Source organism: Opisthocomus hoazin, chromosome 18 (genome assembly GCF_030867145.1).
Source record: "Opisthocomus hoazin isolate bOpiHoa1 chromosome 18, bOpiHoa1.hap1, whole genome shotgun sequence".
Lineage (NCBI taxonomy): Eukaryota > Metazoa > Chordata > Aves > Opisthocomiformes > Opisthocomidae > Opisthocomus > Opisthocomus hoazin.
In genome coordinates this window covers 10,939,813-10,967,809 of record NC_134431.1, presented here as the reverse complement: position 1 = coordinate 10,967,809, position 27,997 = coordinate 10,939,813, and the positions used below count along the sequence as shown (strand labels likewise).

General features: G+C 40.9%; 2 protein-coding genes across 21 annotated transcripts in view; one reads left to right on the top strand and one right to left on the bottom strand.

Moving 5' to 3' along the window:
* ADNP (activity dependent neuroprotector homeobox) overlaps nucleotides 1-4,460 on the top strand; it is a 32,863-nt gene extending 28,403 nt beyond the window's left edge. For all 13 annotated transcript variants that reach the window (XM_075438536.1, XM_075438531.1, XM_075438535.1 and 10 more), the window contains one exon: nucleotides 20-4,460. In XM_075438536.1, coding sequence (XP_075294651.1) covers nucleotides 20-3,160 — 3,141 coding nt within the window. In that variant the 3' untranslated portion in view covers nucleotides 3,161-4,460. The remainder of the gene's footprint in view (nucleotides 1-19) is intronic.
* Nucleotides 4,461-5,557: 1,097 nt separating this feature from the next.
* BCAS4 (breast carcinoma amplified sequence 4) overlaps nucleotides 5,558-27,997 on the bottom strand; it is a 46,316-nt gene continuing 23,876 nt past the window's right edge. For 2 of the 8 annotated variants that reach the window (XM_075438537.1, XM_075438544.1), the window contains 3 exons: nucleotides 8,753-8,830; nucleotides 6,589-6,642; nucleotides 5,558-5,718 (listed from right to left, as the gene is read on the bottom strand). In XM_075438537.1, coding sequence (XP_075294652.1) covers nucleotides 5,695-5,718; nucleotides 6,589-6,642; nucleotides 8,753-8,830 — 156 coding nt within the window. In that variant the 3' untranslated portion in view covers nucleotides 5,558-5,694. Of the gene's footprint in view, nucleotides 5,719-6,588; nucleotides 6,643-8,198; nucleotides 8,831-13,473; nucleotides 13,571-27,997 lie in introns of those variants that run through there. The other 6 variants (XM_075438539.1, XM_075438540.1, XM_075438543.1 and 3 more) reach the window with 6 other exon arrangements.

Below are 27,997 nucleotides of genomic sequence, written 5' to 3'. Positions count from 1 at the left end.
CTTTGTTCTTTGTTTTAAGGACTATCGGACAAAGCCCTTTTGCTGCAGTGCATGTCCATTTTCCTCGAAGTTCTTTTCAGCGTACAAAAGCCACTTCCGGAATGTTCATAGTGAAGACTTTGAAAATAGGATTCTCCTTAATTGTCCTTACTGTACTTTCAATGCGGACAAAAAGACTTTGGAAACGCACATTAAAATATTTCATGCTCCAAATGCCAATACACCAAGTGGAGGCATCAGCACTTTTAAAGATAAAAGCAAACATGATAGCCTTAAACCTAAGCAGGCTGACAGTGTAGAACAAGCTGTTTATTACTGTAAGAAGTGCACTTACCGAGATCCTCTGTATGAGATAGTTAGAAAGCACATTTACAGGGAACATTTTCAGCATGTTGCTGCTCCTTACGTAGCGAAGGGAGGTGAAAAGTCACTCAATGGTGCAGTTCCGTTAAGTTCCAGTGCCCGAGAGGAGGGTAGTATTCACTGCAAACGATGCCTTTTTATGCCGAAATCATACGAAGCTTTAGTACAGCATGTTATCGAAGACCACGAACGTATAGGATATCAGGTAACAGCAATGATAGGTCACACTAACGTTGTGGTTCCAAGATCTAAACCCTTGATGCTAATAGCTCCAAAACCACAGGACAAAAAGCCTATGGGACTCCCTCAGAGGATGGGCCCCCTTTCCCCTGGCAGTGTTCGATCACTTTCGTCGCAGCAGATGATGAACAGACTCACTATACCAAAGCCGACATTAAATTCTGCAGGAGTCAATATGATGTCAAATGTTCACCTACAGCAAAACAATTACGGAGTCAAATCGGTACCACCAAGTTATGTTGGTCAGCCAGGGGGAAGGCTAAACTTAAGTGGTAATGCACCAGTTTCTATTCCACAGCAATCACAAACAATGAAACAGTTTTCAACAAGTGGAAATGGAAGGCCTTACACTCTTGGAGGGGAACAGAGATCCCAGGCCTCAGCAAGATACTCTCTTCAGTCTGCCAACTCCTCTTCTCTTTCATCAGCTCAGTTGAAACAGACATCATTGTCTCAGTCACAGGCAGCTTCAAGAGTATTAGGTCAGTCTGGTTCGAAATCTCCTGTAGCTGCTACAGGTCCTTCCGCTGTCAATACGTCGTCCACACAGAAGTGGAAAATCTGTACAATCTGTAATGAGCTGTTTCCTGAAAATGTGTATAGTGTCCACTTTGAAAAGGAGCACAAGGCTGAGAAGGTGCCTGCAGTAGCTAACTATATAATGAAAATACACAATTTCACTAGCAAATGTCTATACTGTAATCGCTATTTACCCACTGATACATTGCTTAATCATATGTTAATACATGGTCTGTCTTGTCCCTATTGCCGTTCAACCTTCAATGATGTTGAAAAGATGGCCGCTCATATGCGAATGGTTCACGTTGATGAAGAAATGGGACCTAAAACTGATTCCACTCTAACCTTTGATTTGACATTGCAGCAGGGCAGTCACACGAATATACATCTTCTTGTAACCACCTACAACCTGAGAGATGCTCCTGCTGAATCTGTAGCTTACCACGCTCAGAATACTCCCCCAGTTCCTCCAAAACCACAGCCGAAAATCCAGGAGAAGTCTGATGTACCTGTAAAAAGTTCTCCACAAGCAGCAGTTCCCTACAAAAAAGATGTGGGGAAAACTCTGTGTCCTCTCTGCTTTTCAATCCTAAAAGGACCTATCTCCGATGCGCTTGCACATCATCTACGGGAGAGGCATCAAGTAATTCAGACAGTTCATCCAGTTGAGAAAAAGCTAACCTACAAATGCATTCATTGCCTTGGTGTATATACTAGTAACATGACTGCCTCAACTATAACGCTGCACCTTGTTCACTGCAGAGGTGTTGGGAAGACTCAGAATGGCCAGGACAAAGGTACTTCGTCATCCCGGCTGAGTCAGTCTCCAGCTGTAGCACCGCTGAAACGTACTTACGAACACATGGAATTCTCGCTAATGAAGAAGAGGAAAATGGATGATGATGACTCCCCCTCTGCCTTTGAGGAGAAGCCTGAAGAACCTGTAGTTCTAGCGTTGGACCCCAAGGGTCATGAAGATGATTCCTATGAAGCCAGGAAAACATTTCTTACAAAGTATTTTAATAAGCAACCCTATCCCACTAGGAGAGAGATTGAAAAGCTGGCTGCCAGTTTGTGGCTATGGAAATCTGATATTGCATCTCATTTTAGTAACAAAAGGAAGAAATGTGTTAGAGATTGTGAAAAATATAAACCTGGTGTGCTGCTTGGTTTCAATATGAAAGAGTTAAACAAGGTTAAACATGAAATGGATTTTGATGCTGAATGGCTGTTTGAAAACCACGATGAAAAGAATTCCAGAGTCAATGTTAGTAAGACTGTTGATAAAAAAATAAACCTGGAAAAAGACAATGAAAGTTCCTCAGACAGCTATGAAAATATAGAAGAGGAATACAATGAAAGTGGTAGTCCATTTGGTCAGCGTGTTTCAGAGATTGGTGGGAAAACCTCTTCTGATGGCATAGTGGAGAACCCAGAGGACAGCATATCCAAGAAAATAATTGAAGAACATACATTACAATCTCAAGAGAAGTCTGATCAAAAACAAGAGGAAAGCTCTAAATATGAAGAGATTATTTCTGCTGAAGAACCATCAAAACTGGTGGGTGATGTTTCGGATAGCGAGGGCGATCAGGATGATCAAGATGATGCTGTTGAATGGAAAGACGGAGCTTCACAGTCTGAAAGTGGGCCTGGTTCTCAGCAGGTTTCTGATTTTGAAGATAATACATCGGAAGTAAAACCAGAAGTGTGGACAGATGAATCCTCCCAGAGTGAAGATGCTGGCAGCAGTAAACCGGCTGTTGAGAGAAAAGGGGGTGGATCTGAAAGTGATGAAGAACAGTCAAAGTGGAAGAATCGTTCCTATGGAAAAGTAGAAGAGTTTTGGTCCAAGGACCAGTCACAATGGAAAAATGCATCAGAGATCGAGGAGAGCTTGTCAGATCAGCAGATGGAATGGCAGAATAGCACAATTGACAGTGAGGATGGAGATCAGTTTGACAGTGTGACTGATGGAGTGGCGGAACCAATGCACGGCAGCTTAACTGGTGTCGAGCTGAGTAGTCAGCAAGCCTAAGCTGCTCGGGTCGGAAGTGTCCGTAATGTGACCCAGTCTACAACTGTCTCAACACCTTCATTTCAGTGTGACTGCTAAGCGTAACTTCTGACTGGTACTGCCTTCGAGTGCTAGGTCGTGGCGTGGGGTGGCTGTGGCCGCTGTTACTCCAGTGGTTATTTAAGGATGCTGTTGGCTAATCTTGCTTGCGAGTACCTGCTGGGATGAGCACAGTAACTTAATGTGAAAATGGATAAACTGGTGGCTCCAGAATGCACACAGAGAAAAGCAGAGGTTTATTTTATCTGCATTTTCAACATTTCTTTCACTCTTGTACATGTTCAGTTGTATGTCTTTTTAAACATTACCCTTTTTCACATGGTAGTGTAGGGCCAACCATACAAGCTACCAGGTCAACGTGTATAGTAGACTATGGGGAAATTGATTTTTTCATGTATCATTCTGAATAGTTGAAATGTATATTTGTACAGTCTTTTAGACCTATTCAAGTGAAGCTTATGAAATTGTTCTTGTGTACCCATCATAGATTTGTTTCTCTTTTTTAGTGTTGCCCTGCTGTGTAATAAATGCTGTATCTAGTTTACCTAGCAAAAGCTTGAAACTGCTATAGTATGATTTTTGACAAACTTAGTTTTTGCACATAACCTTGTACAATCTCAAAACAGAGGCCAGCGACATAAAAAAATATATCTGGACTCTATTGTATTATAGAATTTTCTTGTTCTGAATATCCTTGACATTACAACAGATGACAAATGTATTTCAGAGCCATTTTCTGAAATCTTTTAAGCTAAAAAAGAAAAGTCACATGCAAGAAACAAGTTTGCAGCTACTAATTTTGACACCTTTTAGATCTGTATAAAAGTGTATTGTGTTGAAACAGCACACTGAAACAAAAGTGCTGCGTTTTGGATATTTAGTTTTATCTTTAGTTAACACCAACAAGGTGTTGTATTCATTTATACCATCTAATATATGACACACTGTTGTAGTATGTATAATTTTGTGATCTTTATTTCCCTTTGTATTCTTCATTTAAGCATCTAAATAAATTGCTGTATTGTGCTTAATGTAAATATTTGCTTTATTACATGCAAGTGCTGCATTCCTGTTTGGTAAATCCCACCTTGCTACTTTTTTCTTTATTCCCCTGCCCGCCCCACCCTCCACAGCTCTGCTGGGGCCTGTCTGTTTAGTGCTTTCTTGCTGAATAGACTGATCTCCTTCAAGGACATTGAAAATACTATAAAACAAACTTTGGCTGAATTTGTCTTTACTATTTAGCATTCTAGAACACTAATTTATACATAGGATTGTAGTGATTTGCTTGTTCTGCATCCTGGACAAACAAGGTCTAATGATTACTTGCATTTTTCATCCCTTTGTACTTATATGAACGAAGATCACTTTCTCATATTAAAAAGTTATCTAAAGCTATGCCTCTCTGAAGCACTATGTACCAAGGGTAAACGATAGCGAAGGTATTTGAATACTTACTATTTAAATGTGAATGAGCAAGCCTTACAAGCTACAGACATGTTTTGGCTTTGAAAAAAAAAGTTGAATACTAAAAACAAACAAAAAAATCAGTTTGTTAAAATTTGTGATTGGTTTGGTCAGACCCATCCTGCATTTTGGCAAGTGTGCAGTGCAATAGACAGCTGCATAACCAAAAGCTCATCAAGATAATTTACTGAAAGGAATCTAATTGTGATGACAACAAAACTGTTCTTAATTAGAGTGAGGAGTCTGATTTAGGCATATGTCTTGTAAATGTCAGTGTCTTTTTGATACAAGAACTAAATTGACCTGTAAAATTTTCATGAATGTTGTAAAGGAGGAGATAGTTCTGTGTTCTTCAAAATTTTAAACAGCAAAACCATTTCACAGAGATCTTGAGAAAACATTTAGATATCTCTACAGCAGTCTTGGGTAGGTGTAAACTGTGCTTTCCACTGCTCTAATCAAGAAGCCACTACAGAGCCAGAGACGAGGATACGTGTACGCTCTCATGTTCTGCAGCTGACTTGTGCTGCTGACACGCTTTGGAATGAGCACTTCTGGGTTTGTTGAAGCAACAAAACTGAAACATTACCTTTAGCTGAGGCTGGTTTAGATTTGTCTTTTTCTTCTCCCCTTCACAGAAGGGATACGTACTTTTGTTCTGCTTTTTTAACTCCGAGGGGTGGAAGTTGGACTGGCTCCCAGTTGCACACTCAACTGGTAGAAGATAGGTTTTAAGAACAATACAGGAAAACTGCTTTTGATGTTTACATCAGCAAAAGAACTCCTGTGTTTCTCTGCCTGAAAAGAAAACTGGAGCCTCAACTCATTTTGTTTGCCAGTTTTCCAAACTATTTCATTGAAAGTAACTTCAGTAAATCGGGTGAGAGTTTGTTAACTACCACTTACAGATGTCAGTGGGCTGGTAATCTTTTTCCCAACAAAACCAGGCACTCAAAGTTCTAGGAAAGGTTATTCCTTGCTGGGGAAACTTGGTTATGTTCCTTTCTCCCTCTGTAGGCTGCTCTGTTTCACAGGAGGCTGCTGTCTGAAAACTTAAGACATTTCATAATTAGTTTTGTGTCATTTCATCTAGGCTTGAAGAGATTTTACAATTACGTTTTTTTAAAAACTTAAAAAAAAAAAACCCAACCCACCAACAGTTTAATGGTAGTGCAACAGCCCTTATCCGTTAAGCAATGAAATAAAAAATAGGGTATCATCTTAAGAATCTGCATATTTGTCTTGATATCTGGCAAGGTTAATTTAACATTAGTGAACTCTATAGTTAAAAGTCAAGTTTCTGAATTCTGAGCTCGTGTTGGTAGTCGGTGAATAGTAAGACTATGAAATATGAACGCTTCAGAAGTGCTTCATTTGTCAGAAAATTCCATGACAGGAAATAACATTTATATAGTGATTAAATCAAAGGTCTTGCACCAAAATAGTCTGTCCTACCAGGAATATCAAGAAGGATTGAGGGTAGTTGTTTCTAAGCTTTGAAATAAACTTTCTAGTATTACAAACAAGTTACCCTTCAAATCTGGATTTTAGCCTAGGCAAGAATTCCTTTCTAGCTTTGAGGCTAACCATACATTTTTGAGGAAGTTGAAAAGCAGAAGAGGTGAATGGCCCAATAAAACTGGAGGAACCCTAAACCCCGTTTGTGTAGGCCTAACCTATTGTACCATTATAATTGTACGGGATGGAAGTTCTCTGGTTTTTACATGCATTACTGAAGTTCTGTAGCAGAACTCTAGAAACGCACCAGCTGTGCTTACAGAGTTGCCAGCTCAAGCTGCCACTTAATTTCTTCTGCTGCCTTCAGTGGGAGACCTTCAACACGCACTAGGCTGTCCAGGCTTTGGCCAGCACCACGGAGCAGAAGGACCATTAAGACTTCTCTAAAGCACCAGTTTACCTACCTGAATTGAAGCAAAGTGAAGTGTGTTTTCCATCTTAAACAGGCTATCTGAAATCTAAAGGTTGTAACAGTTGAGAATGAAGTCGGAAGCTATTAGCATCCACATTGTTTCTAGACACAAGACAGCTTTGTACACCAAAACCCTTTCAGAGCTGGTGTGACCTGTAATTTGACTTCTGACAAATACCCGAGAGCAGCAAGGACAGTCTGAGATTGTTAAGGGTAGTTGCATTTTATAGGACACTTTATTTCTATGGGTGCTCATGTGGGCCGGTAATAACCGTTAATTTGAAACATCCTTCATTGCCCAGACCTGCAGCCGAGATGTAGTGAGGCACAAAGTTCTCTTTTCCTGGGACTTTCAGTATGCGCTGTGCCTTCCCTCCCCTCCCTCTCGCTCCTTGAGGCATAGTGACAGCCAGTAAGCGTTCCTCCACACTGAACAGTTATTTTCCAGCAGGAACAGACAAACAGCTTTTGCTAAACTCCTAGTTTTCTATCCAGTGCATCGGACCCTGAAGTCACATTTGATCTCAGCATTTTCCTTTGGATACCATGACTTAACCCTTTATCTACACTCGAATTTCTACTCAGTCAAAACCTTCTACATGATGTTGTAGAAATATCTGCGTTGAAGTTTTATTTCACAAGCTCTTAATCTTACTGAAAGTTCAAGTGATATTTAATGCTGTCATCCTCTGTTCAGCAGTAACACTTCTGTAGCAAGAACTTGCCAATTAATATTTGACCCTTTGACATGTCTTTTCAAGAGAGAAACCTGAATATTCACCCAGTATTTTTATGGGAAAATTCTACCATTCTTCCCACCAAGAAATCAGTAGGTTTCAATTATCTACTGATACAGTAAACAGTTTACCATTTTGTAGTACATATATTTCATACACTGCTACAGTATTAAAACAATTTCAGTTTTTATCAGAACCAAATATTTGAGGAGTATGTTTTGTGTACTGTCTCTTCATTTCTCTTAATAAAGAAGCTGATATTTGGATAAACAGGTTGGTATAACTAAGAGTATTTTGTTCCTTTCATAACTAATTTGCCTCTCTGTAATTGGTATTATTCACTCATTCGTAATAATCTGTTACAATAACCTGCATTGCAGGGGCAGAGACATTGACTAGGTCTGTCTTCTATTGCTTTATATTGTAATTCAACTTTATCTTTCCTCATCAATCCCACTAATAAATATGAAAAGGTTGAGTTCATTTAGTTCTGCATCAGAAAAGCATTGGTCTCCATGGTTACTCAAAGCCATGTAGCTTTACTTTCACCATAAGCGCTTTTTCCCCCCCCTTTACAGAATTTGCACTGGGGTCTCCATCTTGAGTTTTTCCACAGGTATTTTTAAAACGAAAGCATTTCTTTCTGTAGCTCCATATTGTACTGTATGCAAAGCCAACCATCTGAAAATCATACAACCTTCTCTTCCTAATGTTCCTTATTTAGAGAATTGAGTGGGTTTTGTTCCCCTAGACCTATTTTGTAGTTTAAACAAACAAACAAAAAAGCTACAGGTGGGGAGATGAGCTGTGCTACTCCTGGTCCTGGTTAACTGGCATCTGCATCACAAAATTGCACATCCAGAGGTCCATAACAGCTTTGCAGAAAATTTATTTGTACCATTCAAGTTACGTTACACAACAGCTTTTAAAACCCTGTTCCTAGTTTGAAATAGAGTGCTGGAAACTTCAGCCATGTGCAGTTTATTGAATTTTAAAATTCTGACATTGATTTCATGTTCTCTTGTAAAATCTGAAAATCTGAACAGTTGCGAAGCTGGCAGTATTGGCACATTACGTAACGGCTTTAACATGCTGTACTAGAGCACTCTTCAGCCTTCTGATCATTTTAGGTATAAAAATGAAGGTAAACAAAGTGAGGTTTTGTACATTTTCTTCACTGACTTAGGAAGCTTATCAAGTAAGTGCAAACTACGGTGATCAAATCTTAGAATAAGTGCTCCAAGCCTCCACATAGCTACAACACCATCAGAAATTTTTAGCTTCCCTTAGAGAGGCTAGCCAAGGAAATGAAATGCAACTGTTGCTTCTTCCTAATGTCATGCAAGAACAAACTCAAGCAGCCTTTCCTAAAAGCCTTTTGGTAGTCAAAAATTAATTATTTTGATACTTAGTACCTACATAGTTCATAGGAAAAAAGTCTTCAGTTCGGTAGAGTTTTGGCAGGTCATGGGAGCGTGCTGCTGATAGACGATATCTCTGAAACAAGAACAGAACTGAAATTAATCTCACTGTTCAAGAACAGGAAAGTCAAAGAGCCAGGGGGGTGGGGGGAGGAATCAGTGTCTCGGAACTGAAGTTACTTTCCAATACAAGATAATTGGCCCTGTAAACAACGCTGAAATTGTGAAGCTGTTTACTTTTGCACCTGATTCTACAGACTTTGCAATCATCTTAGCTGGATTAATAGTGAACAGATAAAAATAGAGTAGAACACAGGGGAAATTAGTTCTAAGGCACAGAAAAAATGCAAATGAATTAGTAACACTGGAAAATGCTAAGTACAGAAGAAATATAGAAAGGGATTTGGTTTTGCTTCTGAGGTTTTTAAGAACTCAAATAATTGATTAATCCTGAATTGAGGAGATAGAATCATTTTTCTGTAGGGCAACAATTCAAACCTCTAGCTAAAATCACAGTCTCAATGGAAAATGAAGAGCCTATCCTTCCCAAAAAGCTAACGGTCTTCAGGCTCTAAATGTAAATGTATTTCCAGAGAGTAGTTTGCTATTGCTATGATGTAGTCCTCACATTTATTTGTATTTAATTCTCATTCATGGGCTCCAAGCTGTGCATCTGATTACAAACATTTCGTGGCAGTATCCACTGCTAATTCTTTGGAATAGATACTGGCTCTCCATGTGCATCTAGGCACAATTTAAGAAGTAAATACTCATCTATGCTATGAGCTAGGTACTGCCTACCGAAACTGCACTGCTGTGCTGACACTGTCAGACCGGGCAGGACGAAGTGGGGTTCTGCTGACAAACTCTTGGTGTGCACACCTGGGAGATCACTAGCATGTTCGCAGAGAAGGGCATTGCTGTTAGAATATCCAAACTGCTATGGGGGAGAAATGTACTTTTAGTGGTAATCATCAGCAGATGCATGTGGTTTCGAAGTTGTTATGTGCAGACCCAAACAGGAGGAGATAGGCTCCTTTCAATGGGTAGAATACTAGAATTTTTAATGTAAAATGTAACTAAGTTTTTTCATCTAAGATTGAAATTCAACAGTCACAACCACTGAGTAAGACAAGATGAAGAATCTGAATTATCACGTGAGAACTGCCAGTGACAAGGTTCACCTCTGCAAACCAGAAAGGGGAAAACACCCTAACCAAAGATGCTATAAAAATAGCCAGCTGTAACAATTCACAGTGGAATACTAACATTTTCCGTATTTTCCATAAAGCAAAAGTAGAGAGAAAAATGTTAAAAATCACTTCAATTTTCAAAGTAAAATAATCTGTCCTTCATTTCTAGGGCAATATTGCCAGTGGTCATACCAGGAGAAAACAAGGCAGGAACAGTGTTATGAAGGACAGTAATTACACTGGACAGGCTGGTGACAGTCTGTCCGCAGAGAGCCCCGGTCAGAGCGATCGCAATTCACTACAGACATGAGCCTCTCTAACTAACTTTAAAAGTAGGCTCAGGATTTCCCATAGCTCATGAAAACACTGTCCCACTCTGATTTGTAACTGGTTATTTTAGAAGTTACTCTTGGCACTTCTATCCAGAATTCCTCCAAACAAATGATGCCATGATGGCAATGAGAATTTACTTTTTTTTTTTTTTTTTTTTTTTTGGAGATCCCTGCAATAGTAATCTGATGCTTTGATGAATAATATATTATGACTTATGTAGTGCTCGAGGTATTATGATTCATAGATATACCTAGTCCCTTCTGACCTGCAGGTACTATATGTTTTCTATATACCCTCTTGACACAGGTAATTCTTTGGGTGGCTTCCTGTAACTCTGCCATGAACACTTAACAAAAGTGACAATTCCTGTTTTACATCTACCCGCACCAAACTTTCACCAAGGAGCACCCTCATTACCAGCTTATGTTAAAGCTTATGCTGAATCAATAGTAAATGAGAGGCAAAGATACCCATCCATACGACTTGTCAGTATTTTACATGGAAGGGGTCTGAGAACAGCTTGCTTTCACAACGGTACAAATGCCACACAGAGTTAAAAGACAAGGGCATGAGGAAGCTCTGGGCTGTGCACGTCACACAGGCTGAAGATGAAATGATTTTCTGGTCAGGCTGCTGTGAAACTTCAAGGAAAAGTGATATGGCTGCCTGCTAAGGGAGCAGGAGAAGAGGAGGGAGAAATGTCTTGACATTCCAAAGCCTACTGAAGTCATCAAAAGAGAAAGGTGTAAGTAGTAGCAAATAGCTTTTCACCTCTAGTTCCCTTGATTCATGTCTGTCACAGTCTAATGAAGGCCAGATGGCGGCTCTCAGAAAGTAGGTGCTCTCATTAGGATGGCACCCGTACCATAACATACAACCACTAGTGACACCGACCACAGCAAGCAGCTTGCCGAAGGCCAAGTGCCCATACGACTCAGCTGTGTTTATGTCTAATCCAGGCCATAAAGGCCTTGGGCAAGGTTCTGTCATTTCACTGGCGTCTGTAAGCACCTATAGCACCCATTCAGTGCAAACACAGAGTCCTTACTTCTCCTCTTGTCTCTTGGGCCAGGCTTGAGACAGCGGAGTGTAGTGTAGCAAGCTGACACTGTACGCACAAGCTGAAAACAGGTCTCTGTTGAGATGCCCTATACCGCTGTATCCTTTGTCCCAAGATTCAAAACTACTTCTTGACTTAAAGATCCAACAAGGTGTGAATAAACTAAGGAAACAAAGATTAAAGGAATCATAGAGTAATTTAGCATTTGGAAGGAAGTATAACAGGTTTAGGTGAGCCTAGATCAAATAGTAGAAATGAAGGGATTAAAACATTTGAGAGAGCTTTTGCAAAATAAAGTACGCACAACAATTCTGTACTTGCAGGCAAATAAAAGAAATGGCATGTAGAATCATGCCTGAAAGATTAAAACTTCTGGTGGCAGCTTTAGAGACTTCAGTCAGCTGCATTTCAACAGGCAACCGAGTTACCCAGGGCGACCAGTTGTGTGACATAATATCTACGACACTAAAAGCAGCCCTTGAGAAATACAGTTTGAAGCCCCTAAAAGCCGGGTCCCCAGTGGATAGAGCCAAATACACGAGAGCAGGAAGAAAATGACCCATTTAAGAGCATAGTGGTTGCTCTGACAACTGCAACCCAGCATCAGAACAGCAAAGCTGGGTCAAAAGGTGATCGCTAACAGATTGTATCACATCCAGGAAACGGCTTAATTCACAGACAGCTAGATTCTAGCTTCTATTGAAGAAAAATAAATGCTGCCCTGAATGTGTCTGCTTGCTCAGTTTCATTTTCATGGCCAGGCTTAAGTCAGCCTGCAGAAGAACGTTATGTTTAAGACAAGTGCTCTGAGAACTGCTGATGCAGACACAGAAAATAGTTTCTCTTCTATCCAACTGTCTACAAGATGGTCCAGCAGCCCACTTTGGTACTGCTGTTATAGTGCAGATGCAGGGCATCCACCCCTCAGGGCCCATGAGCCCAGCCCAGCTAGACAATTTCTCCATCAGTCCCTGGCTGTTCTCTCTCCCGGCAGCCTCCTGAGCAGACAAGGGGCAGACAGCACTTCACCTGCCCACAGGTGTAATAAATGCACTCGGGGCAGCAGCTAGGCACGCGCAGCGGGTACGGTCTCTTTGTGGTGCAGGGGCACTGGCACAGCCACCAGCTGCCCCAGCAGAGTGGTTTGGCATCCTTGTAAGGATTTCTGACCCTATTCCAAACAGTATGTTTATCCAGGCTATTTGCAGCGTGCCTGACCATTACAACTAAAACATTGAGCTATTTTCACAGACAGAGAAAATAGCAGATTACCTGAGAAAAGGAGGAGGGATATTATTTCACACAGAAAAAAGAAGTTAACCTTCCACGTGCTGCATCTCTGGAAACTTCGCTGGTAACTTGAACCTTCATTCTTACTCTGACAGCAATCATTCCAGATCCACAAAAAAAAAAAAAAAAAGCCTCCTTTAAAGCCTTGGTAGTTCAACTTAGCCTACAATAACTGTGCTGGGATAGTTATCCCTCTGAACTGAGCTTCAGATCAATTCTGCTGCTTCAAGGCAGAGAAAGGAGCAAGAATAAAATATTCTGTCCACGCCACCAGGCTGTGGTGCTGACTTTGCCTTAAGTACTATTCATGTTTGCAGAATCCATTCAGAATCTCCTGAATCCATTTCTTTTACCTGTGCTGGCCACCACCTGAAGCAGCACTAATATACCTTTCCCTTGACACCAATAAACATATTTGCTCCTGTTTACAGTGAAAGATGGCAGAGCTTTCTGGAATGGATCAGCACTGCTGCAGACATCCAAAGAAAACGAAGCAGCTCCAGGAGCACTTCTCTACAGAAACCTGCAACAGCAATTTGAACTCTGCTATGAAAGATAAAAGGGGATTCTTGGCTATCTGGCAAGAATTATTTTTCAGATTTGGTCCTTCTTACAGGTATTAAAATCAATAGCTAGACTGCAGAAATCAAACCAGGCAAAAACCAAAACCTGTTTCTTTGGCAGCTCTCAAACCAAGCAAATATTCTCACTTTTTTTTCCAGCAAAATTTCAAAAATGATGGTTTGGATTCCTCTCCATCTTAATTTTTAATATAATTTTATATAACAATAGTAAAATAATTTTCTACTAAACCAGATTTAAAGTTCAACATTAAAAACTTACTTCTTAAAGATCTATCAACTCTGACTTTTCCAAGCAGTCTTCTTTTGATTGCTGCCAGCCCATCAGCACAGTGCCAGCGGACTCTCGTGAGACACTTCTGGGAAAAGTATGAATTAAAGAATCAAAATGTTCTTCACACATCAGCTCTGATGCCGAGCACAACAAATCCTCACCCACATGTTCTCTTTTAAATACTTGCTATGTACCAAGAAAGTAATGTAATAGGGATGTTTTCAGAAGAGAACAAGGGGTCTGATGTCCACTACTGCCCCATCAGAGACACCTCTTTTGCTTAGGCTGGCTGCCATGGTAATTCTTATCTCCCGTTCGTGGGGCTCACAAGCCCGCTGTGCCAAGACAAACTAGACTCAGCTCTTCTATAGCATGTGCTGAGTAAACATGCCACTGAAGGTGTAACACAGCACGTCATCTACACAAATGGGAAGAAAAAAGCAGTGTAAAGCCAGTGTTAAGTCTTATCCTTAGCTAACTAATATAACTGCTCAGAAGCTTCTCAAAGTTTCTCAAAGTTGTTTAACCAGCATCAGGAAATCACCTTTTAATTAGCAACTTTGAAATAGAATGAAGATTGAAGATTAATGCTAACAATAGCCTTACAAACTAGGCAAATACTGCTGCACCTTGGGAAACCAAGGCAGAAAGGTTGCATGATGTGTCCCAACAGACAGCAAGTCATGGCAGAGCCCAGATTTAAATCAGAACTGACAGGGGAATTCTAGCAGAGCCTGCAGCACTGCTTTAAAACTTCACCGCCTACAGCTGTCCTTCCCCATTCCTCCCCCAGAGGTTATTTTTCTCTCCATCAGCAGAAGGAAGTGTGTCGCCACATTGGAGCCATCCTAGTTCAGTCTGGCACACTACTGTAAATCACCGATGAAGGCGGGTTTGTACTAAGGTGCCAAAACTATTAATTGCAAAAGCCAGAGCATGGGTGCAAGTTCTCCTCTTCAGGACATTAGTAGCTTCTGTCCTAAGGCAAATATAGCAATGTCAAACCACTCCAATTTCTAAAACACAAGCTTCAGAACCCAATTATTTACCCAGTATGACTTGCAAGAGTTGGATTCCATTCTCGACCTCACATGCACAGCATCTTTGCTATATCAGCAAGGTAAAGAAACCTATCAATCATTCTTTAAGCCCATAATGTGACTGGATAAGAAGCACAAGCTGCAGAATTTTCTTCCTGAGAAAAATACAAAAGTCTTTTCTGATTCTGGTACCTGTGCCTGCCATGTGCTGGAGTCAGCCGAGCTGGACATCTGATCTGACTCACAGAACTCACAAAAATTTCCAGTTACAACCTCTGCAAATTCACACTTTACAGATTTCTGTTTGAAGACCACCTTACCTTCCCCCTTTCCTTCAAGCCTGTGGGATTACTGTGAAGGATTTCCAGATGATTATTGACTCTTGCACCAATTTTCTTACCTCTGATTGACTGATCGGGGCAGGAGAAAAAAGTCCGTCCTATGGTGGTCTGTTACTAGTCTCCTAATTAGAGGACAGTATAAATTTTGTGGCATACTGTTTCCAAACATAAGGCAATTGTATCACTTTCTAGTATTATTTATGGTCTCAAAAGCACAGTAGATAGTTCACAGACTGAGTGGGTTTCATACTTGAACAGCTTATGAAGTAAATAATACACAACAGAAATAGGAAATTTACCAATTAGAATGAAGTACATTCCCTCGCCTGTTTGCTTTGTAACTCAGAAGGCACGTGCCTTATCCTTCTTAGCATGATCATATTATCATCTCAATCATAAATCACAAGCATTTCCTTCTTGTTGTTCTAAACACTCTGTGTAAACACTTCACAGCAAGGCCAATTATATGCAAGCTCCAGAAAGCATCATACATATCCTTTTGGCTGAAATTAGTCATTAACAACAACCTTTCACTTACGACTAGAATCTCTTCAAGGGAAGGATCAACCATGCTCCCCTTTGTGAAGTGCAGTACCAGGAAAACATGGACGAATAGTCAAACAGCTATTTTCATTCCATAAATAGTAATGAGATACATAAAGTCAGGAGAATTTAGAAAAAGCACAGGAGAAAAAAAACCACCACAATATTCCCTTCCCTCCCCCCCATCTCTTCAGCAAAGATCTGTTCAACAGCTGCAATAATGATCACTGCACAAATCAATAATCTTGCTGAAGCCATGGGAAAGTACAGTTTATTTGCTGTTCAGTAAGGAGACAAACACAAGGATGCAGTGGCTTTACTCCTGCCAAAAGAGTGTGGGATGCAGAAGAGATGTGACAGCTTTGAAGAATCTCACTGCAAAATGTGTTCTCTCTAAGCGTATAGTCTAAGATTTTGTGCTTAGGCATGTTATCCACCAGGCTTTCTTCTCTTCAGTGATGGATCTAGGTTCTCACTGGTACAATCATTTTCCTGATATACTGTTGCCAGAAGGAGCATGTCCTTTAACAAGGAAAGTCTGGATTTGTTTTGTTGTTGCCATTTGTGATTGGTCTGACAGTCTGTGTCTATCAGGCTTCCTAAGGCAGACTGCCCTGGCTTCAGCACTCTCAGTCTGTCAATTTATTTCTGAATAAGAAGCAGTAATGTATTTGGGGCTGCTCCTCATGTGTTAATCTTCAGAAAACCCAAAAGGGAGTAAGAATGAAAGAAAGAATGAGACAAACTAAGATAAACAATAATCCTAGCATTTCTACCTGCAGGAGCACAAAGGACAGAGACTGGCCATTTGACCTTCATAATGTCCTTCTAACGCAAGTATTCTCATTTTACAAGTAAGGTAACTCTATGCATTCTTTCCCGTGGTTTTTACTGTAAGGTCTGCTCCCAGAACTCCCAGGTCCCTGCCTAGTGACATAACCTAAGGAAGTGCATAAGACAGGGACAGATCCAAATAGAGACTATTACAGCGAACTGGTAAAAAAAACCCAGCAAAACCCACAGGACCAGATGGATGAATTTGAGGATGCTAAAGTTGCTGGTTCACATCATTGTGAGACTTCTGTCAGTCATCTTAAATGTCAGGGCAATCAGTGGAGGCCTTGATGACTGCAGAAGAGCCAAATGTCATCCTTATCTTCAAGAAGGCCAAGGAAGATACAGGGCTCTACAGGATGTTCAGCTTAACCTCAGACCCAAAGAAAACATGGAACAAATCCTTTTGGAACCCATTTCCAGCAGTTCAAAGAAAAGGAGGTGATGGAAAAAGAGTCAGCATAGACCTTATAAGGGCAAACAATGCTCAGCCAACCTAATTAACAGCTGGCTAGAAAGCAGCTTTGCAGGAAAAGTACTACTGGTCCTCAGAGACAAGAAGTTGAACCTGAATCAGCAGAGTCCTCTGGCAGTGATGAGAGCTAACAGTGTACTGGTATCAGTATGAGCACAACCAACAGACTGAGGGGTGTGATAGCTTCCCTCTATTTTGGCACAAGACTGAATCAGGAGTACTGTGCTGGTTTGGGGCTCCCCAGTTCATGCAGCATTGACTGGACTGGCATACTTGGAGCAGGTCCAGCAGAGGACAATCAAGGTGCTCGGGGCCTGGAGCACATACACTACGATGAGAGGGCAAGATAGGCAGTTTCTTCAGTCTGAAGAAGAGAAGTGCAATTTAGTTGATGTCTTCAGCTATCTAATGAGTGAAGGCAGACATACCCACAGAGAAAACAGAGCTGGACTCTACTCAGAACAGTACAGCAAAAAACCTACAAGCGATGGATACGAGTTGCATAAAGAGAAATACCAATCAGACATAAGGAAAAAAAATCTACGTGATAACACGGTCAAAGACCAGAACAGGTGCCCAGAGAGGCTGTAAAAGCTCCCTTCCTGCAGATGCTCAAAACGTCACTGGCCAAGACCCTGGGCAGCCTAGTCTAACTTTGGTCGACCCTGCTTTCAGTAGGGAGTTGGACCTGATGACCTCTAAAAGTTCTAACTTCCATTATTCAGTGATTCTAACTGAGGCACAGAGGCAATAAATTACTTAAACTCTGCCTGTGCTCTTATTCATGCTAACCCTAAGCCTTAAACTCAGCATTTCTGAGCTATTTATTCCATTCCCTGACTGCTAGGGAATCCCCACGTGGTATTACGGTTAGGCAGGTTTTCTGCCTTCTTGCACAAGTTAAATTATAAATTTAAAAAATACAGTGCTGCACTTACATTGTCCAGTGGCACTCCAAGCAAAATGTGCAAAGTCCAAGTCTGCTGCTGTGTCTGTTACTCATATCTAACACTCCAAATTAATTTATTCATTACTCAGTAATGTATCACTTGCTGACATTCTCGGTCCAGTTCCCAGGGGACTGAGAGTTAAATCCACAAACCTTCAAAGCAGGTGTTAGGTAGCTTTATCCACAAAGGTGCTAAAGTGAATGGCTAGGGAGTCTCAACCAGGCATCTCACCCTGACTTTCAGTCTTTCTGAAACAACAAGTTAAGGCATAAACAGCAGACTCCAAGGCTGCCAGCCCCAGACTTTTATGAGCGCTTTTCCTTTTTCTTTATTAATGCAGTGTGTGAGTCAAGCACATACAATAGCAGAATAGTAATAGCCTCAAATTCTAGGTCCCTTTACAAATCAATTCATACCAATACATTTTCTCACCTAAGATATTTAAACATTTGGAGCCTCTTGCACACAGAGCAGCAGCTGAGGTCCCCAAGGAGGAACTCAAACTGCTTTCACTTTCTGGAATAACACCACAGACAAAAGTAAACAAAAGTAATACCATACATCTGAAGCATGCGGCAGCATTATATTCAGGAAGGAGTCTGTAATTATAATGGGAATCAGATAAGGCTAATAAAAAAATAGATTGACCAAATAGATATGACAAAGCACAAGGAGTTCACGCTCCTTTCCTTAACTTTGTAAGTGATTCACTCTAAGTCAATAGTAGTAACCAAGTCTAGGACAGAGCCCGCTTCCCAAGCTGGCTCACTGTTTCAATATTATCGTAATACAAAACAACCTTCCAACTCCTTGTCTGAGACTATGAACCAGCAATCAGGCAGTATGGATGTGAGACACAACTGAGCTCAAGCTGATACAAGAAAGGCATTCGGATGTAGTCTGAGTGACTAAACAAGAGCCTTTACAGTTTCTGTACTTCAGTTCTATTACCTGTAAAATGGGGGCAATGAAGCAGTATGAAACTTCATACATAAACTCATCAATTTTAATACACTAGGTCCAGCAGCACTGAAGGAATGGATGAGGCTGTCAGAACATCCCATTGCATTTTATGACTGCTGTCTCCCCTTTACCTGTTGTGCACCTCACTAAAGAACTTAGCTTCATCTTCTTGGAACCTTCTTAAGCTCACTGGAAGGCTGCTATTATGTCCCAGTAAGTTTTCTCTCCTTCAGGCTGAAGAAACTCAGCTGTCTCATCCTCTCGTCATTGATGATGTTGTCCAGCCCAAACATCTTGATGACCATCCCCTGAGCTCAATCAAGTTTATCAACAACTTGTTACACGGCCCCCAAAACTAGACGTGGTATTCCAGATCAAGTCTAAGCAATGCCTAGTAAAAAAGAATAATCACTTCCCTCAATCTACTGGTCATGCTTCTGTTGATACTGCCCGGTCATCTGTTGGCCTTCATTGATGGCGCACTGCTAACTCATGCTTAGCCTCTTGTCTAAAAAGTTCCCCGAGTCTTTTTCAGTAGAGCTGCTCTGCAGCCAGTCAATCCCCAGCTTGTACCATAGCAGGGTGTTGTCTGTCCTAGGTGCAGGATGTACTGCTTGTCCACGTTGAATTTAACCAGACTCACATGAGCACATCCCTGTGGCCAGCTGATGTCCTCAGAAAAGCAGCCGTGTTCTGCGGCACACCGTTTAGTTCACTGCGGTCAACAAACTTGAGGAGGGTGCATTCTGTGTCCTCCTCGAGGTCACTGATAAAGATATTAGGCAAGTGTCTGACAATCTATACCTGTAACTATCATCTAGGTAGAGTACAAGCCATTAACAACTGTCCTTCGAGTCTAATGATCTAATCAGTATTTTCACCTATCTAGTAGTCCACTCATCTAGATCATAATGTCACAATTTGGATACAAGGATGCTGTGGTTGTCTCTATCAAAAGACTTCCTAAAGACAAGGTACAGGTATCAACTGCTCTCTCCTTATCCACAGTCATATCATTCCTGAGGACTTAACAGTTAGAACAAACTCAACATTCCCTAATAGAGACATTGTGCTAGAAAAAGTATTCATAAATGAGAAGTATTAAAACAGAGAGGTCCTAGTCCTACTGTATTTCCACGTAAGGAAATGGGAATTGAAAGCACACAGCACCTTGGACAATCCAGCAGATACTAGAAATGTGGCAAAACTGGAAGTGTTAGATTTAGCCTGGCAAAATACACAATATTCTAATGTTCATTGGGAAGGCATTCAGACAGAGACTGACCCACCCACAAGTCATAGGAGAAGGAAAATTACACTCCGTTTCCAAGAGCAATACAGCAGGAAACCAAGATCAATGAGGTTCGGCTTGCATGTCAACCTCTAGTCAGCGGCTGTGATGCTGTTCTACAGTAGTACAAGAAGAAACCTGTCGACAAATACAAGAATAGCCAGCGTGCCTACACTGTCAAATCAAAGCTTAGTAACTTGGCTCCAGTTGACACCAACAGCTGATGTTTAAGAGTATAAAAACAGGGCAAGCATGCAGCATTCCTGCCTTGAATGCTCTCCTAACCTATATGAATTTGCAGCATATGGGTTCCTAGAAATAGAAAGGTAACTTTGCTAAATGACTTCGTCTAATCAAATCTAACATACATAAGTCTTCTTTCATTTACAACTGTGACAGTGAGTTCCAAACTTCAGTGAAATATTGCATGAAAAAAAACCCTCCTCTAGTTTATTTTGAGACTATTTCTTGATAACAATTTCTACTTATTGTCTCATGCAATTTTAGATTTCAGAGAACTCTAGTGCATTCTTCTTCAGTGCGGAAAAGAGAAGACTAAAATCATAGTCTGCTTAGTTCTTTCCCAAAGGGATGTGGTTCCAAACTCTGGTTCCAGATGCCTTTTCTAGTTCTGGTGCGACAGGACCAGAACGTCAGTAAGTATTAAAGATGAGGCCACAGATTTACAGAGTGGCACAAGAAGGGTTTTATTTTCTTTCTTTGTACTTTTCCTAATAATTCCTAACATTCAATTTTCTTTCTTGCCTGCTACTGACCTGTGAGCTGAAGGTTTTCATGAGGCCATCTTGTTTACTTCATATTCTCTTTCTCTAATGAAAAATGCTAGTTCAGAGATGAATACCATACATGTAAGGCTCACTTGCATCACCCTCGTTTGTATCACCTTATATTTATTGACACTTCATTTTGGCTACAAGTTTTTCCACTCAGTTTCTCAATGTTGCAAGGTCTCTCTACAGCTCTCTGCAGTTGGCATTCACTTCTATGATCTCAAAATAACTATGTCAACAAGCTTTCTCATCTCATTGTATGCCTTGTTTTCTAAATCATTTGTGAACACTGAACAGCATGCCAGAGATACAGCTAGCATCTGCAAGACTTCTTTCCAAGTCTTTTCCTCAGGAGCAGATACAAGCTTTGAGATCCCAACAGGATGAAGGAGTCAGCACTGCACTTGTATGATTTGCAGGCCCGTCGTGGAACAGATGTGAACAGTGACTTTTAGCAACCTGACATGAGCACAGCCACAGTGCTTAAGGGGGAGGAGAAATAGCCCAAAATAAAATAAAATAGTCCCACCACTGATAAAAGCCTCCATTTCCTTTTTCTATAAAAAGAAATACAATTTTGTCTTAGTAACAATTGACACCAAAAATTGTTGTTATGGTCTGGAAATTATTGTAACAGTTTGGTTTTACAATCCCATATGGTCCTGCTACGGGGGGCACTCTGGAAATGAAAGAGTTAAGCAGGAATAGTGGAAGCATTGCATGGATTAACCAAACTTTTCTAGAAAAGACACTATCAGTGAAGGTCTGCCCTCAATAGGTAAAGTTATGTCAGCTAACAGAGAATAAAATAATCTGTATGTGACTACGCAAAGGCAAGGCAAGGCGCCTAGCACACCAGGGCGCGGGTGCTGTGCAAGGGCAGGAGGCCAGCCGGCGGGAGCCCAGCCCAGGCGAACCGAACCGAACCCAGCCAAGCCTGGCCAGGAGGAGCGAGCAGAGCTGCCGGGGTGACTCCAGCTGAGAAGAGCTGAGCCCAGCAGCCCGGGTGACTCTGGCGGGCACACGGACACGCGCGCACATGCGCGCACACGCACACACACACACGCACGCACACACACGCACGCACACACACGCACGCACACATGCACACACACGCGCGCGCACACACGCGCGCACACACACACACACACTTTCTGCAGACTGCCTTGCATTTTTGTTCTTGGCAAACCAGAGCAGCTTGGGAAATATTTGCAGGTCTGACTGTTTAAGCAGGACCAGCCTAGCAGGGAGCACATAACAATCGCCCAAGATCGGCTCGCAGCATTACTGCTGCTGGAGGAAGAAAATCGTTTCCATAATAACTGTTTTGCAGCGTACCAGCTATGCTTTCTATAGCATTTCACCACCCAGCTGAATTACAGAAAAACAAGGGCAAACATGCTATTTTCATACCTTTTTTTCCCCCCAAGTCATATTGACACACAGACTCTGTGACAAAATGAATGCTACTGAAGCCCAAAAATATCTGCACTGAATATAAATACATTATGAAATAGCTTCTAAACTCTGCCCTAAAGCACTTTCTGATTGGCTGCCAATGATGTCACACATCCATAAAGCCCAATAAAGCACGCGGGTCAACGAGTCCCATTGCTGCGTGGGAAGGGCGTGCAGCAGGAGCAGGGCCCACCCCTGGGCAGCCAGGGCTCTCACCGGCCCCGCACAGGTAGTTCAAATCCTGCGACCGCAGGCCTCCGTGTCACCAAAGCTGCACCGCTGGCTGCACTCGCAGACTGATCTTAACCACACTCAACTAAGCACTGTTGACTTGCGAGAAGCCTTCCTAAACGATACAGTAAGTCACTGTCAGTTTTTACATATTAAAGATACACTCATGCATACCCAGAGCAATTAGTTTGGTCTTATCCAGCAATTGCGATATTATATTTCAAGTCAAAGGTGAACCAAGTATGGTACCCTTTCCAAACAGGAACTTGACCTTCAGTCCTGTTTGAATAAACTGTTATTAAAGTGAGCAACATTTACAAAAGCCCTAACAAAATTAAAATCTACAGTTTTACAAAACTCAAGAACTAATGCCAGAAATAGCAACTAAGCCTTTAAAACCTATTAGGTTGGTGCCAATTGCTCAAACAGTAAAATATGTTATCTCTTTCCATGCCCTCACGCTTACAAGTTGCCTGACAAGGAATACTGGTTTGCAGGTTTCGGTAGTTTTGACAAACGGAGCATTCTACACAGAGAGAAATTTGCTGTGTAAAATACTAAGCGTGCATTATGCTCAGTTACCAGCAACCAATATTTGTTTCCTACTATGAATACAATCCATGGAGCTGGCTTAGTTTCAAATGTTATTAGGTAGATAGCATGTGGTGTTGTAGTAAGAAGTCTTACACATGAACTGAAAATATACTGAATTTGATCACCCTATTCTAGGCAGTTTTGCTGCCAAATGTGGGCTAATTTATATATAGCAGCCTATTTAATAGTTTGCACTGATACTTCCAAAGCAAGCATGGAAACAGACCACATAGAAATATGAAAATGTTGCCTGATTTGCTACATAAAACTTTATTTCTTTTTGAAACGCTTGTCTAAGGTTTAGGAACATTCAGTAGAAATGAAACTGCAAACTACACGGTTCAAATGTGGAGCTGCTGTAACGTATGGTATCACTGCGGTGCTCAAAGCAGTATCACAATCCAAGAGAAAAGGCTGTGCATTGCTATCTACTATTGCTCCTCCTGCCTCTCTTTTCAGTTTCATATTAATGACAAGAATGTTAAAATCAGTCAATAGAAGAAAAACCCCACAAGCTCAGTGTCTAGAAACCTCATGCTTTCCTCGATTACTCCTAAAGGATCCCTTTACCGCTGAACCTCAGCACATACCATCAAATATTTCAAGTGGAACAAATTCATTAACTTGTAAACACTACTTAACTAACTGCAAGCCAGCGACAGAAACCCAGAGCACTGTTAAATCAACTTCAAGCAGGCACTGCATTTCATGTGTTAATACTTGCCATCTGCTCATGTTGCATTTTTTACCACAAGAAAAAAATGTGACTGCTGAGTAAAGACACTTCAAGAAAAAAAAAAAAGAAATAGGAGAAACCTGGCTTCATTTAGCCATAAACTATGGGGTTTGGCTTTTTTTCTTTTTTAAACACACACACACTCATTCTGTCTCTACTAAAAACAGAAGAACCTGTGTAAAATAATCTTTTTTGCTATTGCTGCTTTATAATAGCTACACTGGGAAATTTTAAAGAAAATGCCTGTGCATGTTTGGTACTCCAGACAGCAAGAAATCTGCCCAAGGGAGAAACACTTTGGAAAAGGGGTGGGGGAAGAGCAATATGCTGGTAGACAGACTGTGTAAGGGAACCAACGCACGAGCGTGTGCGCGTGTGCGCATTTGTGGTGGAGGCTCTGGGAAAAAATGCTCGTCGCTACGGCTCCTAGAGGCCCCAGCACAGCAAAGCACCTTTCCTGCAACACCACCATTACATCACACACAGAACTGCCTGCTGGCCACAGAAAATGGCCCAGCCCGGAAGAGATGGAAACCAGCAGATGGAATGTTTCTCCACTTCGTGAAACATGCAATTCTTAAAACTACTTTCTTTTGAAAACTAGCTTTTTAAAAAACAGTCATAATCTCTTACCCTCTTGAAAACTGAAGGAGATCTACATTTTGCCCCAAAAGTTGGGCCTATGACTTAAATGATGCCAAGACATGATGTTAAGCTTTGTTTTACATTTGGCCACACTGATATTTCATTTGACATTCAGTGTGCTTCTAGTAATAATCCTAAAGAGCCCTCAAGCATTTCAGTAATGCAAGTGAAAAGGAATTTGCTGTGGCACCAGGCCACCAAGGAATAAATATTTTTTTTAAGTTATGTGCCATGAAGTTCTGCTTAGCTGTTGTCAAGGAAAAAAAAAAAAAAGAAAGAAAATCACCAGATGTGCATTTGTGCCTTTTAACAAGTGTCATGTTTTAAATGGGTGCTTATAAAGGAAGCATCCGCTGGACTGCTTTGGTGCGTGACATCTACCATTAGTATGCCAGATACACTGAGCAGCAGATCCTTATCTAGACGGGCAAATTCCAAAGCAAGTTTCTTTACAGAAGCTGTCAGTACAAGAAGCACATGTGGTGATGGTGCACGAGAGGGAAACCTATCCACTGGCAGCTGGACAAAAGCTTTTCACAAAAGTCACTGCACAGTAACTGTGCGTGAACACTGGCTTCAATATATGCCCCAATTGTAGTGATAAAGTCAGAGCGTGAAACTTGAAATTGTGACTTCTGGCTAAAGATCTCTCTCACGCATTTCCTATTACTAGTCCAGAGAACTACTTAACCTTCATAAAGCTAGAGCATCGTGTGATTTCTCTGGATGTTGCCTTTCTTTGGATGTATTTCCAGTATTACCTACCATGATTTGACTTTGGTAAAACTTTATTAGCTGCTGGGGTCCTATTCCTGATGACTGGAAATAGTGAAAAAACAAAAACCAAAACCAAACAAACTGTGGTCATAACCAAAGTAAAAAAAAATGTCAGCCTGTGTCACACACAGTTGAAGAAAGGACACTAGCAGGATGTATTCATGCCACAAATATTTGAACACAAGGCATTCTTTATTGTGAAAAAAACCCTCATCTGGTCCCAGATCCTTCATACTTAAAACTCATGCCTTTTTACTTCCACCCCAGATCTTTCACCAGACCCTTCCTCTCCACAAAGGAGCCCAGGTGTTTCTTGAATTCACTTAGTATTTCCAACACTTCACTCATTCTCATATTAATGAAACCCATATGTTTAAGTATTACTGTCCTCAGTTCCTTCCTTACTGCCCCTTTTCCTGAGATTTGAACTCATTTTGTGAGTAGCTTTCCCTGTACTAAAATAAGTTGCACAGATTTTATTAACATCTTTCATAATTTTGAAGACTACTGTAAAATTGCTTATTTACTTGAGACAGTTTGATGCTAGGAAACAAAGACGTGTGTCTCCTGTTACAACATTCAAGTTCCTATTTTCAAAAGCATATTGGACCAAGATTACCCCTTTTACAGCTACCCATTTAAGAGCTACTTCAAGAATTAATGTGGCAGACTGCATACATTAAATGGAAAGCTCAGAGAGAACAGCTTGCATTAAGACAGCTACAGTGATTTTCAACTTGAGTTTGCTTCTCTGCCTTTTCTCTAGTGCCCCTCTGCACTGCAGAAGCAGCGGCTGAACTGCCCCAGTTAATAGACCAGCATATGCAAGAAAACGAACTTTGGTTTCACTTTACTGCAACATACCAACAAAAGATCCAGCCGCCGGTATCTCCTTCACAAGAGCGTGGGACCCACATCACCTATTTGACTTCTAGTTATTCCTTTGTTCTCATTATTGCCCTGTAATACAGGCATATATTCTAAATGCATTTAACAGTCACGCATGCTCCCAGATGCAAGTGACTCTTTAAAAAAAGGTCCCAAACAAAATCCAAGTGGAGGAAGTATGAACAACCACCAATACAGGAGCAGCCATCAGGAAAATGGGTCACAGAGAAGGCCAGTAGAATCCCCCAGGAGACTTCTGTATGTAACAGTCTCACACAGAAAAGGCAGAGGCACTGGAAATGTGTTGATAAAATACTTCTAAAGAAGTGGTGGGTGTCCCAAGTACGAACATCTATGTGGCAGCACAGGGAGATGGATGAAAGACTAGAGGAAGGGGAGAGTTAACTGGACATCTGTGTGAAGCTGGGGGAGGGCAAGCAGGAAGGCAGTAATAAACTCCATAAGCAGCCGGTGCCACAGGGCTAGAATAAGACTCTGACTTTACTCAGAGCAAGAAAGTAGAATCCACATTTGTCAGATATGCCTGTGTAAAAATTGTAACACCTTCCAACTGACCTTCCTTATCCAGGGCATTTTGGAGAACAGCATTTAGCAGCACTGTGGTCATTTGTTACAAGGGAGAGAAGATTAATTCCTCCAGTATCTGACTCTTCACTTTACCTCTCACCTTGTACACATATTCTCTCAGGTACTTTAGTGAAAGCTAAGATTCAGACTGATTTCACAAACAACACTATTACATGAATCACTTTGCCTATCAGTTAACAGCTATACACATACTTAGGGTTAACTTTATTTGAAAGTATTTATACAGGATCAACATCTTTATTTCCCAGCCCTCATATTTCATTCATCTTAATCTATAAATGCACTTCCAGAAAAAAATCAACCTGATTTACAATAGGAGTGATTTATATGAGAGTTGCTCCTGTCTGAATATCACTTTAGGATACTGTGAAAATCTATAAGTTACAAAGTGTTCCATATTATACTACCCAAATCAGAATATAAATTCCTTTCCAAAATTCCCTCATGCCAACTTCACCCAAATTTTAACACAGAAGTTACTCTGTGTGGAATATCTGGAGTGAGGATTTTTCTATTTAGACCTTTTACTAGCTCATAGTATCGTCTTGGCTCTTGCACCAGTCTATCCAGTTATAAAATGGATTCTTTGTTCACCCTTTCTTTTTTAATCCTTTAAAAAAGGACTTCAGGTTGAAAGCTGAAGTGTTACGCTAGTTCAGCAAACAAGTTTCACGCAGAGAGAGTCTTCTGCTCAGGGTTCTGTGGACACTTCAGTGTAGTGCCAGGTCATACTGTAGATCTATAGTACAACCATAATACAGTAATTTTATTTCTGTATGCCTCCAATTCCCATCAGCAAGATGGCGCATGTGTTTCCTTCTGCCCATTTGTCTGGTGTTTTCACCCACAAAGCAGTGTGCGCATGGAACAAATGTCAATCATATGCTTCAAGATTTATCACCCCAATCTCAGTTAAGCCATCTAGCCCCTACTATAAATTACAAATTTATTCTTTTTTTTACAGTAAAATGTTTGTAAACAGAAAATAATTATAAAGGTCAACTTTTTTTTTGTGCAGAATTAAAAATAAGACCAAAATAAACACAGAAATTTTTGCTTTCGTCACACTCAGACCACAATTTCTACAGACATTCTTCTGATGAGACACCATTACAAAAGTATATATTACATGGTTACAGAAATAAGTGGAGGAGCATACCACACTGTGGAAACAATAATCCATAGAAATATGGTAAAACAAAGTTCCCAACAAGATCACCACAACTACGGCTGCCAAGAACACAATTTCTCAATGTATTACAATCCATTTCAAATGTTTAACCCTAACATCATCTAATCTGCAGTATGTTTCCGCATCTCAGCTAGAATTTAAAATGTAGCTGGTA